Below are 17,824 nucleotides of genomic sequence, written 5' to 3'. Positions count from 1 at the left end.
ATTCCATGTTTGCTGTTCAGCAACGACTTTAAACAATATGGGCACAAGTTTAAACTAATATCACTTGAAATTTCCTTCACTCCAATTCACACTGAATAAGAAAGAAGCAACTTAATTAAATCTTAACCTAATGAAAACTACAATGGTCCAATCAAGGTTTACATCAATCAGTCCAAAAATCAATCAAACATCCCAACAAAAACATATCAAGCTGGTGTTGGTATGTTCTGGTCTCAGATATCACATAGATTTAAGATCAACTCTCAAAATATCCATTTAGGATTTCATTTCAATGTTTTTAGACAGTTTTAAACCTGATTCACTGTACAATGGATTTAATCATGGATACATCAATTGCAACAACAGTACGTGTATCCATCAGATATTTCCTATAGTTGTTTTAACCAATATCTGACTAATTGTTTTTAGAATTAATATTTAATAAACTGAAAGACAGCAAACATGATAAAGTGATTTCTATCTATTAAGTCTATTTACTTCATAAGGAGGGGTTTTCTTCACTGAATTGTGAATCAATGATTATTTCCACAGTCATATTGATTGATAGAAAAAATAATGAAAGGTCAATTGAAGATAGATGATAAGAATCAAATAAGTACAGTTTAAAAAAAAAAGATTTTGGGTATCTTGAAAAAAGTATCCTCAAACTGAACTATCACCACCAGCAGACGTTCAACAGTAATTACATTCTTTGGTCTACTTCTACATATAGTGCCTTACTTCCCATTTCATCAAAGTCCATTAAGCAGGTTAGGAGGAGTGGCATTTATAAAATGTGAACATGTTAAAACCTTCCATTGGATAATCTCCCCTTGCAGTCATCCATCTATAGTTCACTTCTTTCATGCATACCTAATTCTGGAGTATAATCTTCCTTATAAATTTTGGACAGACATTCCTATAACCTCCTACCCAAAAGTTGTGGGGTAAACAAAGATCTTGCGCCACTGGCAAATGCACCTAACAGCCACTCATGTTATGAGTTTTTGATAACTAAGAAAAGCACTCATTAACCCCCCAGAAACAAGTTTGCCAAGTGCAAAGAACAGGACCTTTTCTACAATGATAAGCATATCTTATTTTCTTGTTTTACTGATAATTTCATTTCATTTTAAAAGCAAAGATAATTGAATAATTGAATTTACTTTGTTATTTCTCTTAAATTCTACAATTGAATGTGTCAGTTTGATGGAATCCAGCCATATTCATACATCAAAGAATTCAGAATTAACATGCCAAAGAACAATAACAAAACCTTGAAAAAAAAAAACATGTGAATAAAATTACCATAGAAAAGAATGAACACTGAAGCCAACATTCAAAGAAAAGACAAAGAAGTTACTCTACTGCACATGCATACAACTGAAACAGTACATGTATTTCACTTTTTCCCATTCAAATGTAGTTTGTTTGCAAATCATAAAGAAACCTCCAAAGTATAAAATTCTCCTGAACAATAGTGTCATTTGAAAGCTTGATACTTAAACTGAGCAAAAATAGAAAAGATATGAGATAAAAGCTGACAACTGAAATTTATTAAAATAATCCAGACAGAAGAAAGACAGGTCTCCTGAAACCTATAAACACATCAGAAACAAAATTATACAACTGATTTTAAACCATTAAATTGTGCTGTAAAATTTATATCTGCAAGACTTACACTACATGTTAGGTGCTATAATGATTTCACATTTCTGACTCATCGATGTGTTGAACTTCATATACACATTCATGATCAAAAAGATTAACAGTGACTAAATTTACTGGTCAGACTTTCCTAGTAAGTATTAATGCAATGACTTGTAAAAAGTGTGTACAGAAGTAAACATTTCTGAAGGTCTTGGATACATGATACATTGAGTGGAATGACATGAATTACTTCTAACAAGTGGATTAGTTATGTGTCCTAATGTAATGTTCATTTATCTTTATAGCCCTCAACACCATCACCAGGAGACTGATACTGGCACATCTAACGGAACAAAATCCTACCAGTGGTAACTACATGACTGATACTGGCACATCTAACGAAACAAAATCCTACCAGTGGTAACTACGTGACTGATACTGGCACATGTAACTGAACAAATTCCTACCATAGATAACTAGATTACCAATACTGGCAGGTTTGAGCAAAATCCTACCAGAGGTAACTAGGTGACCGATACTGGCAGGTCTAACTGAACGAAATCCTACCAGTGGTAATTGGTTGACCGATACTGGCAAGTCTTACTGAACAATATCCTAGAGATGTAATTGGGTGACTGATACTTGCAGGTCCAACAAAACAATATCCTACCTGATATAATTTGGTGACTGATACCGGCTGGTCGAACAGAACAATATCCTACCCGATATAATTTGGTGACTGATATTGGCTGGTCTAACAGAACAATATCCTACCTGATGGAATTGGGTGACTGATACTGGCAGGTCTAACTGAAGCAGGTCCTTGGCTAGACCAAGCTCCTACAGCAGGTTTTTCAGCACTGCTTGGTTGAATGCTTGCTGGTGCTTGTACATGTGCTGACTTGGACACAGCATGTCCTAAACCTGTTCTCACATGTTCTACTGGTATGGGACGTAATATTGGACCTAGTTGACTGTTTATGTATGGTTGTTGGTAGTATGGACGAATTCTTCCAGTTTTAACCAACTCATCAAACAATCTAACAGCTTGCGGTGGATCCCAGTTTGATCCTGTAATGAAGCAATTGTTTTGATTAAAATAAAAATTTCAAAATTCAAAATCAAAATCTATCAAACAAAAAAAAAAACTTCAACTAGCTAACCTTTGTTGAAGCAGTACTATAACCTTTATACTGTATGTTGTGTTGTATTTGCTCCTAACCTCCACAAAAAGTAAAATTTAACAACAACAACGAAAATCTGCAACAGAGTACCACTGAAACAACGTTTAACAGCAAGGCATGTGCAGGGTTAATTATCATTTTAGAATGTTTTACAAGACAACTAACATGATTGACATTATCCCATATTATAACTATATAATTAACATTCTCTCAAAATATACCTACATATCTGAGGTTACACATACCATTAGATATGTTAGTGTGAATTCTGACAATATTGTAATGTTTTAACTCTGTTAAGTTTATTTATTCAAAATCATCCATACAGCATGTTGAATATGTACAGATTTACAATAAAGATATTAACCAGAAACACTGTGAACAGGCTAACATTAAGATGTACCCAATCTCCTTGCTTTCAATCAGACTATCAATGTGTAAGTTCTCAATTTTACCCCTCCCATGTATAATTCTACATCTACATTGTGTATGTATGATACATAACCTTAACATGATCAAAGTACTGAAGTATTGAGTCAATGAAGCCTTCATAGTTTGCTCTGTTTCTTACTGCACAATCACATTTCTGATCATAAAAAAGGATTGTAACATTTTAAACTAGGGAAAGTAATATTTTTATCATTCTTTCTCTTAGAAGAATTTTTTTTCAAAGACCGTTTATCAGCTGAGCAGCCATGGCTTCTTGAGTTGATTTGACAATACACATTTAAAATTATACAAGTTAATTAACTCTTCCATGCTTTTTTTTTGCTTTTTATATCACTTCACAACATAGCTTTTGCTTTTACTTATCACAGAATTGATGCAAATATTTATACAGCTCCAAGTTCTCCCTTAGTCATACATGGACAAAGAATCTTTAGTTAAACCACTGTTGAATCCTGTGTTTCTGTGTCAAAGCATGTAAATTTGCCGTTTTCGCTGTCTAATTACTTTCAAAATATGACCATACAGTCAGACCAAAGCATCAACATAGTAGTTCACCCAAAACCAAGGTTCTTTCACCTCTACTAAATAGAGTCACCAACAGAGTCATAAAATGGAGCAGTCCTGAGAGACGCAAAAAGGGTATTCAAGACTGACAGAAACAATCTGTATTTTCATGTCATTCAAACAACTTGTATCTTTCAGTACTAATGGACCCATATATTTGTTTAATGGCTAAATCAGATAACTAGCAAGTCCCATCCCTATTAAATGCAATGCTGTCAAAATATTTTAAATAAACAGAAACTGAAAACTTTTGGTAAATAACATTTTTACTATCTATTCTAAACTTAGACAAAAACAAGTACGTTAAATAGTTTTCAACATATGTTGTTAATTGTAAATATGTGTACATGTATTAAGATGACAAACAATGAAATGAATACATCAATTGAAACTAGGTTTCTGTACTGTTTACAAGTAACACATTGTAAACAAGTCTTATCTGTCAAAAAGATAGCTAACACAGTAAAATTTGTTCTTTTCACTTGTAATTTTCTACATTTCATTTTGGAAATGACTGCATCTGAAAAAGAATACATGTTACAAGTATTTGTTGGTACATACAATGTATGTATAGCATGCAATACCTATACTTTCGCTGTTGTTGCATAATTATAAACTGATTCAAAAAGTTCAAACCTTCTACAGTTTGTAACATGAATATAATCATACATTACACAGCAAAAAGGGTAAATTATCAGGACTATGAGCTCATGATAGATTCATACCTATTTATCATAAACTAACAGTACAAAGAACATTTTATATTGTACATCAATGATAAAAAAAATTAAACAGGATTAATACAGAAGATTTGACATGATGCTCGTCTGTTGAGATGCATGCGGGGTGACGTGAAAGTTCGCTTGCAGGCTGTTTGATTAACTATCAATTATATGGTTATTTTCACTCCTTTCCATTTCACGTTTCACTCTTTTCCATTCACAATAGTATTGATTGCAGATGCATGCAAGTGCTACCGCAAATTATGATATTTAGCAAGATTTTCATGTGATGCCTAGGTCAATATGAGCCACTGTCGTGGCTTCATTGACAAAAAGTGTCCAACTACAAGATACAAAGTTCTATTTAAGGAATGACTGTTATAATTCTTTGGTCTATGAAGAAATAATCTCAATTATGTGGTGCACATTAAATAACCTCTGTAGCAGGTTATTTTAAAGTGTGCACCACTGGTATTGAAGTTATTTCAAATATACAGAAAAAATATAACAGTCATTCCTTATAATTTAATTAAAGTACAAAAATTCAATGAGTTTGACGATGCCACAGTCATTACAAAATTTGGTCTATGAGATGAAAACCGAAATATTTTATCCAATTAGAAACCATGTTACTTCTGAAATTAAATTATTTAACAGTTTAAAGTAATCTTCTGCTTTGTATGCTCTTTTAATCTATAATAACATCCTTTATAACCATTCAACAAAAATCATTTTGCTTCATGTGCATCTCTTTATGATGACTCACTTACAAAGTGTGTTTCATTAATCCATTGAACAGATTAAGAGTGTTTGCCAATGTGTACAGACTAACAGACTACTTTTCTTACACACCCTCTCATGTACCTCAAATTGTAATATACAACTACATTACATAACATTACATACAACTACATAAATCATAACATTGTAAGTTTATTCATGCTTTAATAAAGAAGTATATTAATTAAGGATTTCACTACTTCCTATATTCCATTTTTGACTCCCAGTGGTTCCACTCACAACCTCTAAAATCAATCCAAACTTTCCTTTGGGGGTATGGCACTATGTGGTTTCAAAGAGATGCATTCCTTTTTACCCAAGTTATCATCCAGAAATCAGAAAAAAACATTTGTTTCTGGCTGCTTAATGGCCCCTACCAGTAATTCTTAGAGGGCCCAAGTCACTGCCCAAAAGTCGATCTCAGTCTCCTTTTAAAGTACAGCACTTTGGTGTGCAATTTCAAAGGAATCCATTCATCTTTACACAAGTTATTGTTAGAATATCAGGAAAACACTTGTTTCTTGCCCTTTTATTTCCCCTAATTACTACTTGGTTGAAGGTATAACCCCAAAATTAATCCAAGCCTTTCATTGGTTGTATGGCATCTTGTGGTACAGTCTAAAAATATCCAATTACAATGTATATGTACTTGTACACACATTATTGTCTGGACTAAAGGTGAAATGCTTGTTTCTGATTCCTTTTTGGTCCTTTAAAAGGTTGAGGTCTTAACCCCAACAACATCAATCCCAATCTGACCTTTGAGGTATACAATATTTTGGAGCAATATTATAGATATTCTCATACTTTTACTGGAGTTAAAATAGTTAAATTCTATAAAATGCTACATTTGACCCATAATTCCCAAATGGTAACCCTCCAAATCAATACTGACGTTCCTTCTGTGGTTAGGAACCTTTTTGTAAAGGGCAAGTAACCTAAACTTAAGTTATCAGACTAAAGCCAAGTGCCAACAGACAATGGTGACATGGACAGCAGCCCATACCATTATAAAACTGCAAAAAAAAATCCTGTCATATAGAAATCGTGAAACAAAAACAGAAATGCATTAGCAATGAGCAAGTGAGTAAATTATCTAGATCCTGAAAGGATTTCCATTGGTTTTCCATTCAACCAATTTTTACCAACTTAGCCTCCCCACTTCCCACATGGATCCACCTGTGCAAGTATACTGAAAATCCTGCATGTTGCACAGACAGGACCTTCATATCATCTGTATTGCAAACAAGACTCTTGTGATACCTTCCATTTTTACAAAATAAATTAGTATCCATAAATCATACTAGAATTTCTACAATACACTGTAATGTAAAACAGCAGGAAGACCATTTTTCTTCCCCATCATTTAATAAAATCAGCTATCTAATGTGTTTGTTAGAAACCCAAGCTTACTAATTGATTGCTTTATTAAAACTACTGTCAAATATGCTCCATTGATAAATTGATGTGTATTGGCATAAACATAGACTTATGGGAAAATTGTATTCATGGGACTGTAAAAGTACAGCAGCCAATAAAGCAATAAAATTCTGAAAATTTTTAGCTTTTACAAAGAAATTATTCTTTATGTTCAATGTGAGGCAAATTTACAATCTTTGACATTTAGAAATTTATTTAGGGCTTTCAGGACATTTTTCCAATATTCAATATGAACTACAACCATTAACCTTCAATTTAAGATTTAAGATGAACTGGCTTTAAAATGATAACTAGCCATCAAATCTGTTTTTCTGATTTTATAGTCTATAGACAACAATGACACAACAACCATTTTGAGTACATGTACATAAAATGATCAGAGAAACAGTGTTCCAATATAATGGCAGAAAATCACATAATGGATGAGAAAAAATATATATATACAATCCTCCTACTTGTTAGTATCACAGTTTTATCCTATCTTGTACACAGATAACACAACAAACCACTTTCCTACACTGTAGTGCTATTACATGTTGTGATGAATTGTAACCCATGATCCCATCCTGGCTATCCTTGTATTGCCTCCATCCATATGATGATTTATAAGTAACGACAGATTTTTATACTACCGGTAGGATGAATCATATGTTTACTGGTACAATCATATTGCAGCAGATAAGTGATAATGTAGGAGGACTTTCTAACCATACCATTGAGCTTTTATAAAGAATAGTTTCCCTATTTAATAAAGTGATTTTAGTTGGATAAAAATTATTAAGTGATTAACTCAATGAAATGTATCCTTATTTGACCAAGTTTCAATAACTTTTAAATCTTTCTTATTATCATTTACACTTAATCACAGTTGATATCTTAGCTGTTTTCTAAAAATAACCAAAGTTGTCTTTTTTTGGGGGGTATATAAAGAAGAAAAATAATAATCTATAAGCACAATGACGTACAATCACAAATTACATATAAGACATTCACACCTTCAGTCTGTGCTGTCAACTTATCAACATAGAAATTTTCAGTGATGTCAGGCAAATAATGTGGCATATTAAAAGTCTTACTTCAATGCTGAATATCTCATTAAATGAACATGTACAACTTTATCTAGAGATCTTCAAAGCCCTAAAAACAAACAATGGCAGAACCACTCAATCTAACTTGAAGTTACTTCTCTGCCAACCAAAGAGAGTTAAACAGATCTATATATGATTACATCACAGCTTATCCCAACTACAGAACTGAAGGATAAATACTGGGCTAACCAACATTCTTAATAGTCATTACACACAGAGGCAGATCCAGGGTTGATATTGGTTCTGGAGGTTTTAATTTCCCTTTTGATGGAATTTTTTTGTTTATTTTAATTTTTACACAATTGAGCAATTAATGACCTAGTGGCCCCTTTGTCCAAATTTCCTATAACTGATACATTCTTAAGTAATACAGATGCATCCCAGACTTTAATTATTTTCTTCAAACATATAACTAGATCAATGTTAAACCATGTTCAATATAACTTCACCTTATCTCATCAAACACATTTCTTACAACAAGCCCTAATGACACCAAACTGGATATTAAAAGGGGGTATAATTGGTCAATGACCAATCTTACTATTGATTGTATTTACATAACTATCATCCAAAGGAGATAAATGTGGATTCTGCCCAATACTGTAAATAGATGGTACTCTCAAGGGAAAGATACATCTTGCATTTTTTTCTTTCTATCTTTAATTAATAGTTGTTACTGGTTGTAAGTGATGTTTTCGTCATGAAATGCCATTAGACAGTCAATCCTGATCCAATTTAAGCTGAAAGTTTTTGAGGACAGCATTATGCATTTGTGTTATTTCCAATACAAAAGCATACTGGGATTGGGCAAGATTGGAATGCGTCAGTTACATGCTATTATAGATTTCATTAGAGTGCCAGTAACAGAAGTTAGAACTTCGGTGTCAGTTAATTTGAATGTTTCACAACAACCAATGTTGACAGACAGTGACTTAAGCAACTGTATATAATAAAACAAACACAATAATTGATGTACAATTACATTAACTTTCTTGTAGAAACACTTACTATTTCATAAGATTAGAAAACAAAAAAAACTTGCCTTTTCTAAGTAGTAAAATCTAAGTTCTTGTTTTTTCCTACTTGCTTTTTTCATATGTACTTAGGGTTGGGGTAAATCTTGAAAAGTTCAGCAGTACTGACAGACAAAAATGTAAACTTCCTTACATAGAGTAAAATGTACAAATTTGTAGCTTTCAGAAGATTCATATAGACTTACTAAAATCTTTACATACTGGTTATATATAAACTATCAAAATAAAATTAAATAAAATCTTTTTACCTGTAAAAACGGTGGGCCAATCCAACTAAGACAATAAGTTTAGTATCACTGAGATAATCAATTTTTAATGTAATACTTCATCATATCTAGGATGTAATTAATATTTCATATTTATAATTAAAACTCATAGTTTATGGTAACCCACAACTATTATAGGAGTTGAATCAATACAGTGATTGCAAGACACTATAATTGGTATATATCACACAAAGCACTGTACAAGAAACTTGTATTAGGATGAATGTTACAAATTTAAAGTGCAAGTACATGTACACTGTAAAAACCATTGTGAAAAAGTTGCATCATAGAAAAAGGATAAAATATATTTCACTTAAACACTAATCTGTAAAATTGATAATTCCTGTAAATTGTAAAGGTACTCAAACACACACAGCTATTCACCATCTTATCTATAAAAAAAAATCTCCTCATATGTGCATAAATGATTTATAAAATGCTTCATGTTTTATCTACTTCTTTCACGGCTAGATATTTGCAATATCACACAGTGTAATACAAACTAGTGATATGAAAGAGTAATCAAGGGAACCAAGGTTATAGCGGTAATCAAAAGAATGTAATCCAGGGACAAAGACCAGACATGGAAAACAGACATACACAACAAAGAACATAAAGTAACTAAAATCATGCATACAAAGTAACAAAAGCAAATGAGCAACTCGGACTCCACTAAAAACTGGGAGCATGAACTTTGCCATTGGGGTTGGTTGTTGTTCTCCTAACACCATTGGTGTATCATAGATGGAGGATTGCTAGAATTTCCACCATAAAAGATGCCAAATGTCAAATGGCTAAAATTTTATGAGTTTTATGACTCAAAACATAACAAACAAGCAGAGACTCACTTGGTATGATGGTGAAATTTAATAACTTGAATAAAAATTTTGTGATATTCAACTGTCACTCATTATGAAACCTTTATTCAAATAGCTTAACTTCTAAGAAATGATTGTCTTCTGCATCTGCACTTTTCTCATCCCATATTCCAAATTGTTTTGGGTCAATAACCCCAAATTTTTTGCAGTCTTATAAAAATAAGAAAAATCTTCTTAAATGCAAAAATAAATTCCATACTTGCTCAAAATGTACCTTAAATAGGAAAAACAATACCAGTAATACATTTTTTTAGTGAAATCCTTCTGTTTTCATTGTTTTTACAACAATGAAACAATAAAAAAAATTCAGTCAACACTTTTACATCCAACTGAAACATCAAAAACGAAACATTCAATTCTAAATCAAATTCTAAAAAAACAAATTACAATAATAAAGTACATTTTCAATGTTTTAAAATTAAAATTAAAAGAAACATGAAAATCAAATGACTTACTTGTAAGGATATCATGTGACTTACTTGTAAGGATATCATGTGCTACATTAGGGTCACAGTTGAATCTGTCTATAAACTGTTGTAACAACCTCTGTTTATCCATGGTGACACAGGACACACCTCATATTATTCACATCTCTCGTCACATCTTTCTGGTAAGAAAAAAATGTATATATAGTTCAGTGATATATCTTTATGTACATAATATTGTTGAAATAATAGTACATGTACAATATCCTTGTTTGTACTCCTTATGGATGTACATGTACATTGCATGGTACATCAAAAGGGAAATGTGTAAAACTTTTTTTTAATTGATCTACAGCTCTGATCATATTATTGGTGCTATAAAACAAATGAATAATAAACAACTACAAAAGACGGATTTTAAATTTTACAGGACTAAGTCAATAAGCTCTAGTTAAGAAGTTAAGTACCAATTTTTGTACAGATCATGCAAAATTAGACATACATATATTTTTCATGTTAAATTTACACATTCCATTTATCAACTGAGCTATGATTTTTTTTATAAGAATATCAGAAGTGAAAGTATTACAGGTTATAAAAAGTACTGGTATAATAAAGATTTATCTCCCCTTAATATAAGTTAATATAAATATATTCCATTGATAGAAGAAAGGTTATATTAAAATTTGATGAATTTCAATTATCTCTAGTAATTACAAATCCACATATTTTATTGTAATCTTTCAAAAAATAAATCAATCTTGCATTTTTCTTAGATGATCAGTTACTGAATATCGGTAAATTATAATTTTCCTTAAATGCAAGGACGAAGCTGTGTATAAGCAGAACTAGAATACTGACTAAATCAGAAAGGTACTTATCCTTAATATGTCATTACATTTGAATAAAATCATTTTATTCAATTTTAGCCAGAATTTTAAATAAACATTCTGATAGTATATCAAATGAGCACTATGCTCTAATTCATGTAGGACATAATAATTCCATTAGAAATGCCAGTACCAAGTCATGATCATTGTGGTCATTTCTAACTTTCTGTTTTTTTGCTTTGATATTTCCATTTGATATGGACTTCCCTTTTGACTATTACCTACAGTATATTAGCTTGATAATTCTAATATTTTCCCTTTCATTTGCATAAAATAAATTAAGTTTAAACGAAACATTTATCCAATTTCAACCAAAAGTGTATGTGTTTATCTGTTCAGATGGTATACATGTATGTAATTTAATTTTTGTACTCACATAAAATAGATGGACAGACAAAATAAACTATACGGTAAATGCATAGGTGATGTAGAGTCCTAATAAACTGTTAGGTTTTAATTAAAGTATCAAGCAGCATAAATATATCATATACATGTAAAAAGTCTTTTTAATTAATAATTTTGACAATCAATGTATAGGATGGAGTTATACGAAACTGTCAGGCTTACTCCAATTAATAACTTTTACTTAATCTATAAAGGAATACATATTTCCTACATCTGCTTGTGTTTTTGTTAGAGCTTGTCCCTGTATTAAGTAACTTAACTACAATATACTGGACCATGTGAAATTCCTCTTACTAATGAACTGATCTTCCATAAATAGAACTCATACTAAATAGTAAAAAATATATTGAAAAGAAGTACTGTGAAAGTTCTTTTAATTTGTGGGACACCTTTTTTGTGATCAGGGAAGAAACACAAGTTTGCAGATTCTTGAATTCGTGGTTTTGAGGTTTCTATCCACAAAAACTACGAAAATTGGTACCCCATGAACAATAGTATTTTCACATTATATTATTAACACTTCTATGAACATGGATAAGAGTGTTAGTATAGATCTGCAGCTAGCCTGCAGACCAGCTAATAACTGTCTTTGTAATTATTAATTACAGGTAAAGATATTGTCAAATTGACATGCTTGGTTATTGTATGGTTGTACTTTTAAACAAAAATCAACATGAAATAGAAAAATGCACCTGTGCCCAAAAGCAAGTAATACATAATTGGGATATTATCATCCTAAAATGTACTCCATGATTTTCATAATATAACAGATATATATTCTATATTATTTTGACTACTGATTTTCTCAAATTTACCCAGTGGCAATTTTGTGCTGCCTGTTTTAATTGCAATATACTGGAAACAACTGACCATACTGAAGCCTAATAACCTGGTTTAACCCACCATATCCTTCAGAAATGCCTGAAGTGTACTAAGTCGTTACCTTTGTGATTGTTTCCAACTTTCTGGTTTTTGCCTAGATACTGCCATTTGCTATTATCCAGAGTTTAAGGTAAGGGGGCCTCCAAAAAAAAAAATACTTGACAGGATCACGGGTGAAGATTACGAAGTGAGTGCTTTTTCATGATTTAACACACACAATTTTTCAACATTTTTTTTCTAAGGGGCCTCCCCCTGGATCCTCCACTGTAATCTGACTATACCTTTTATTTCAAAGATTCAAGTTACATCTAAAAATTCAATATATACTAGTATTAAGAAAATTACCAGCAAACATTTTTTTCTTCTAAGTCTGTTGCAATAAAAGGTAAATAAGAAATATTTTGAGTGACAAAAATTAAAAATGGTTCATGTGCAAATTTTGTACCAACAAGTGTTACAGTTCTTAGCCTTTTCATTCAAATATTACATAGAAGAAGTCAGCCTAACCCCTATATGGGAATGGTACCAAAACATTTACATCTAAATTAATTGTGTTAGTAAAAAAGACAAATGAATGTCAGACTTTAAATAATGCTGAGATTACAAATTAACTGGATATGAAACCAATTAGAATAAATACAGCATCAATTTTGTTCAACATTCCTTTCAATGTGATTATGTTGGCATGTAGTATAGTCATTTATTATCAGGTCTTTAGTGCACATCTTTGTATAAACTCTGGCTTTTGTACAAAGAAAACAGTCAGATAACCTTTATATTAATTTGATAATGTTCTAATGCTATGCCTATGTAATATATATGTAACACTGTTTTTTTCCTTTATGACTGAGTCATCCACACATCCTATTTAATACTGGTGATAACTTTTATAGAGTTACTGACTATTAAGAAAGTAGTAGATAATATTCTCTACTTTTATTTATGATATGGCCTAAAGTTCCAGTCATATGACATGGAGAGTTCAATGTACATGTAACAACTAGTTTGGGATAAAAGGCTCCCTCCAAATGATGGGGAAGCATAAAATTCATGTAACTACATATATGTATGGTACAATATGTCAGTTTCATAAAAGTCAGCTTTCAGATGTCACAATGTATAACTATTTTGACACTTACATTTTTTCAGAAATCATTGGAATCAACAAATAATATGAACAAACCAATATTTTTATAATTTTTAAACAGCGGAATGTAAAATTTCAAAACTGGGTCAAGAATCAAGATTATAATTAGCGATGGTCCGATCGGTGCTATCTACTGTACATTTACTAGAGCTCAAGAGTTGTACATGTCTGTAGAAGGTTTACCTGGGGATAACAGACAACTGTAACTTTCTGCGGGTAGAGAAACCATTGAACCACACTTCCAACCAGGATGGTACATGTATTTAGTACATTACATCAAATGTATTTGAAGTAGATTTCAAGTAGTTCATTCTATATCAAATTATTTAGTTCATAAGTTACAACTCTAGGTTTTAGTTAGATTGAAGATGCTTAAATGGGTAAAAAATATAAGACAGGATAATCACAAGGATTAGAAGCCTACATTTATTTGACCTAACTATACAAGGTCACACACTTAATGAGGTTTGTATTATCAACTATAGGGGAAAATCATCTGAATATTTTTCCTTAAATTAATGATTACTTTTTTAAATATTAGACGATGCATCCATTTTTTTTAAAACAAAGTGCAAATAATTTATTACTTAGTTTAGTTATTTAGAAGTTTCGATTATTAACATGTGCAGAAAAAGAGCTTTAAGAATTAAATTAAGCACTTTTATTTCTTAATTGTCATATTTTTCAACATAAACAAAAACTGTAATGTTAGAATACAGATTCATTATCAGAGACAATCAAAACATTGATTTTACATGTACATGAACATACGAATGCAAGTCTAGCAATATACATGTATTCAATCTGGTTGTGATTGATAATTGAAATGGTCAGTCCTCAAGGTTACTACATGTACTACTATTAATCAGTCTTGATTAGTGAATTACATGTAGCATACTAAGGTTACAAAATAAAGGTTAAATACTGAAAAATTCTTTTTCATATTATGGGCAGTCATCCCATGTCGCTGGGCTAGTGAACATTGTATGCCACATTTATATGTACAGTGTTCCTTCACGATTTAATTAAAAAGGTATATTGTATGTGTATATGTATTGAGTACATTATTTTTTTTCACATTGTATGAAGTTTTTGATAAAGATCAATACATCAGCCTTCAACATAGGTCTTGACCTCTGTGAACATCTGTTGGATCACACACTCTATTACTTGTCTGTTCTCATTAAAATACAACAACGTAGCATGGACAGGCAAAGGTCATACCAAGAACATGTTTGTCTTGAAATGAAGGCACTAGTACCCACTTGACAAGTTTTAAGGGGTAGATTCACTTCTAGTTGTTTCAAGCCAATTACAGTGTATTTTGTCGAAAAATTCAACTAAATTTCTGACTTTTATATCTGCATAATATAAAGCTAGAAAAATATCTGAATCCCATTATACAGAAAATACAAGTTTTTATTAGTTTTCCAAGAATTTTTTACAAAAATGAGAGGATTTTGGGTAGTTTTTCAATCCAAAAATATAGAGTAAAAAACTTTGAATAACAAAATATTTTGTCAGGAGTTGTAATGATACAAAAGGCTTTTTTCTTGTATAAATATCAAAGAGTTCCACAAACGCACTACAGTTTTGTATACATATATATTTTTACATAAAAATGTCTCAAGAAATAAGTTATGTCACCAAAATTTTCTAATTTTGCTCTATTTTTATCGTCAATATTAGTGCAACACATCAAAACTGTTTTAATGAATATTCAACTAGTGAATTATGCAATTTTCAAAGTTATTTGAAACACTTAAGTTTTGGGGCTGATTTTGATTTCTGAACATAACCATAGGTGTAAACTTTTGATAATTCGAAAGTGGTATTTATCTTCCTCTAAATTTTTTTTTAAATTGAAAGAATTGCCAAGGTTTGATTTGAAGAATTGAAGTAATCTATTATGACTTTAAGCTGAAAATTCGAAAAAGGAGGGAAAGTTTTCTCTTAATCTCCCACTCTGACACAGGCTCCTACATTAAAGAAAGTCAATAACCTAATGTTTTTTCTTCCTAATACATATACAAATGAATTAATTCTTAAAATACAGTAACTTTTAGACATGTATAAGTGCATGTCTTACAGCAGTTCTTTGCATGGATTATTTTGTTAGGATTTGCTACATTTTCTAGCTAATATACAATGTACTAAATCAAGTAAATTTAATTAGGGTTGATGTTTTAAATAATAAACATGAGCTCTGCAGAGCTTTTAAAATCAACATTAATTTTCTTGAATTATTGTTGCAATGAAAAGAAAAAAAACATGATAAAACAAGTTACCTGTACTCTATAGCTTCGAACTATTTTGAAGGTCCTGAAACTTTTTTTAATAACATTTAGAAACACACATGTACATGTGTAACGTAACCCAGAATAACAATCACCATCCCATCAATTTAGCAACATCATTTACATTTTTTGTACATGATCTTCCAGTAATAAAAGAGTAAGCAATAGTTTAACAGATACATGTAATTTCAAATTAATCCCAAACATGAAAAAAAAAACATTTGACAATTTTTTTTAACAGATCTGTATGTCTGGAATCAATGTGAAAACATAAACAATTAGTCATTATATACAAGCATGTACATTGGCAATATAGCGAAATAGTTCTAGGGCAGGAAATGGGCACTACCAAAGGACACCAAACTGCAGAAGTTTTTAAGACAAAATATCATGGTAGTCCATCTGTATTGATGCAGTTGGGGAAAATTCACAAATCTGAAACCCCTTATCAGCCTTTGCCATTCACAGACTTTTTTCTAGCCTAAAATATATCAGATTCTCAATTCTCATTTTATTGTTTGGCCTTTGAACTTCTCTACCATTTAGCTCCCTTAAGGCATGTTTAAAAGAATGCTGCTTTTACCTTAAATGGAAAATAATTATGAGTGCTTGAATCCTTGTCTTCTGGAGCCCTCTCTTGTCAATTAAGAAATTATATTACTTGTTTTAGTTAATCCTTAAAGTAAAATAATTTAATAAATACTGAGACATACAATGTACACTCCCTGGGAAATATTTTTATCACAGACATAACTTCATAAGGGCTCTGACTCACTGCTGACACATAAGAATATGGTATATAATATATCTTGAAATTAATTATGACTGATTATAAATGTGGTGTGATAATTCTGGTGAAAAATTTTCCCATACTAGTGGAAAATGACTTTCTAACTGCAATATTAGGCACAAATTGAATTCTTCAAAAAAAAAAAAAAAAACTCATACTGAACTAATAAAGGAAATTTTAAGGAAAATGTATCACTGCTTAGGAGAAAGAGTAATCAAGGGAATAAAAATAATGTAATCCAGGGAAAATAATTATGAGTGCTTGAATCCTTGTCTTCTGGAGACCTCTCTTGTCAATTAAGAAATTATATTACTTGTTTTAGTTAATCCTTAAAGTAAAATAATTTAATAAATACTGAGACATACAATGTACACTCCCTGGGAAATATTTTTATCACAGACATAACTTCATAAGGGCTCTGACTCACTGCTGACACATAAGAATATGGTAGAACAGGTAAAATAATTTTCACCGACAAAGTGGACGGTTTCTGTACCAAACTGTAGATAATTTTTTTGAAAGAACACCCTTCTATAGTTTCGGCATTATTTCTTTTTTTAATTTGTTTAGCATGTTACGGATTTTGCAGCAAAGCTGATACATATTAAGATCGACAGCAATACAAGACGATATCAAGGTGGAATTGTAAGCAGTTAAATTATTTGCGTGCATTGCATTTACCTGATTAACTCGGGAGTAATGCATAATAAGATATTTTAAAATCTTGTTTACCTGAATTCGTTGCAAAAATTATAACCGGAAATTACCAGTGTTTTCAACAGACGCATGCTCAGTACGATTGGGAATGTTAAATTATGGCACGGTACGGGTAAAGAACATGTTTAATTACGGATTTGCTTCATGTCTGATCATTACAGAAGATAATAGATATTTATTTATAAGCTATTTTCTCGTAGACATTATTAAACTAT

General features: G+C 31.1%; 1 protein-coding gene across 5 annotated transcripts in view; it reads right to left on the bottom strand.

Annotated features, from left to right (window-relative positions):
• The window catches only part of LOC148621662 (uncharacterized), a 36,275-nt gene extending 18,576 nt beyond the window's left edge, over positions 1–17,699 (bottom strand). The window contains exons 1-3 of one of the 5 annotated variants that reach the window (XM_088576264.1): positions 17,625–17,699; positions 10,536–10,663; positions 2,425–2,721 (exon numbers count right to left, since the gene is read on the bottom strand). In XM_088576264.1, the coding sequence (XP_088432390.1) occupies positions 2,425–2,721; positions 10,536–10,614 (376 nt within the window). In that variant the 5' untranslated portion in view covers positions 10,615–10,663; positions 17,625–17,699. Of the gene's footprint in view, positions 1–2,424; positions 2,722–7,245; positions 7,402–10,535; positions 10,664–16,685; positions 16,830–17,573 lie in introns of those variants that run through there. The other 4 variants (XM_088576265.1, XM_088576266.1, XM_088576267.1 and 1 more) reach the window with 4 other exon arrangements.
• Positions 17,700–17,824: the final 125 nt, after the last annotated feature.

This window comes from Perna viridis, chromosome 3 (assembly GCF_037379345.1).
Source record: "Perna viridis isolate PV_CMFRI_1.1 ecotype Kerala chromosome 3, ASM3737934v1, whole genome shotgun sequence".
Classification (NCBI taxonomy): Eukaryota; Metazoa; Mollusca; class Bivalvia; order Mytilida; family Mytilidae; genus Perna; species Perna viridis.
Note: the sequence above shows the minus strand (reverse complement) of the source record. Positions and strands in the feature narration are given on the sequence as shown.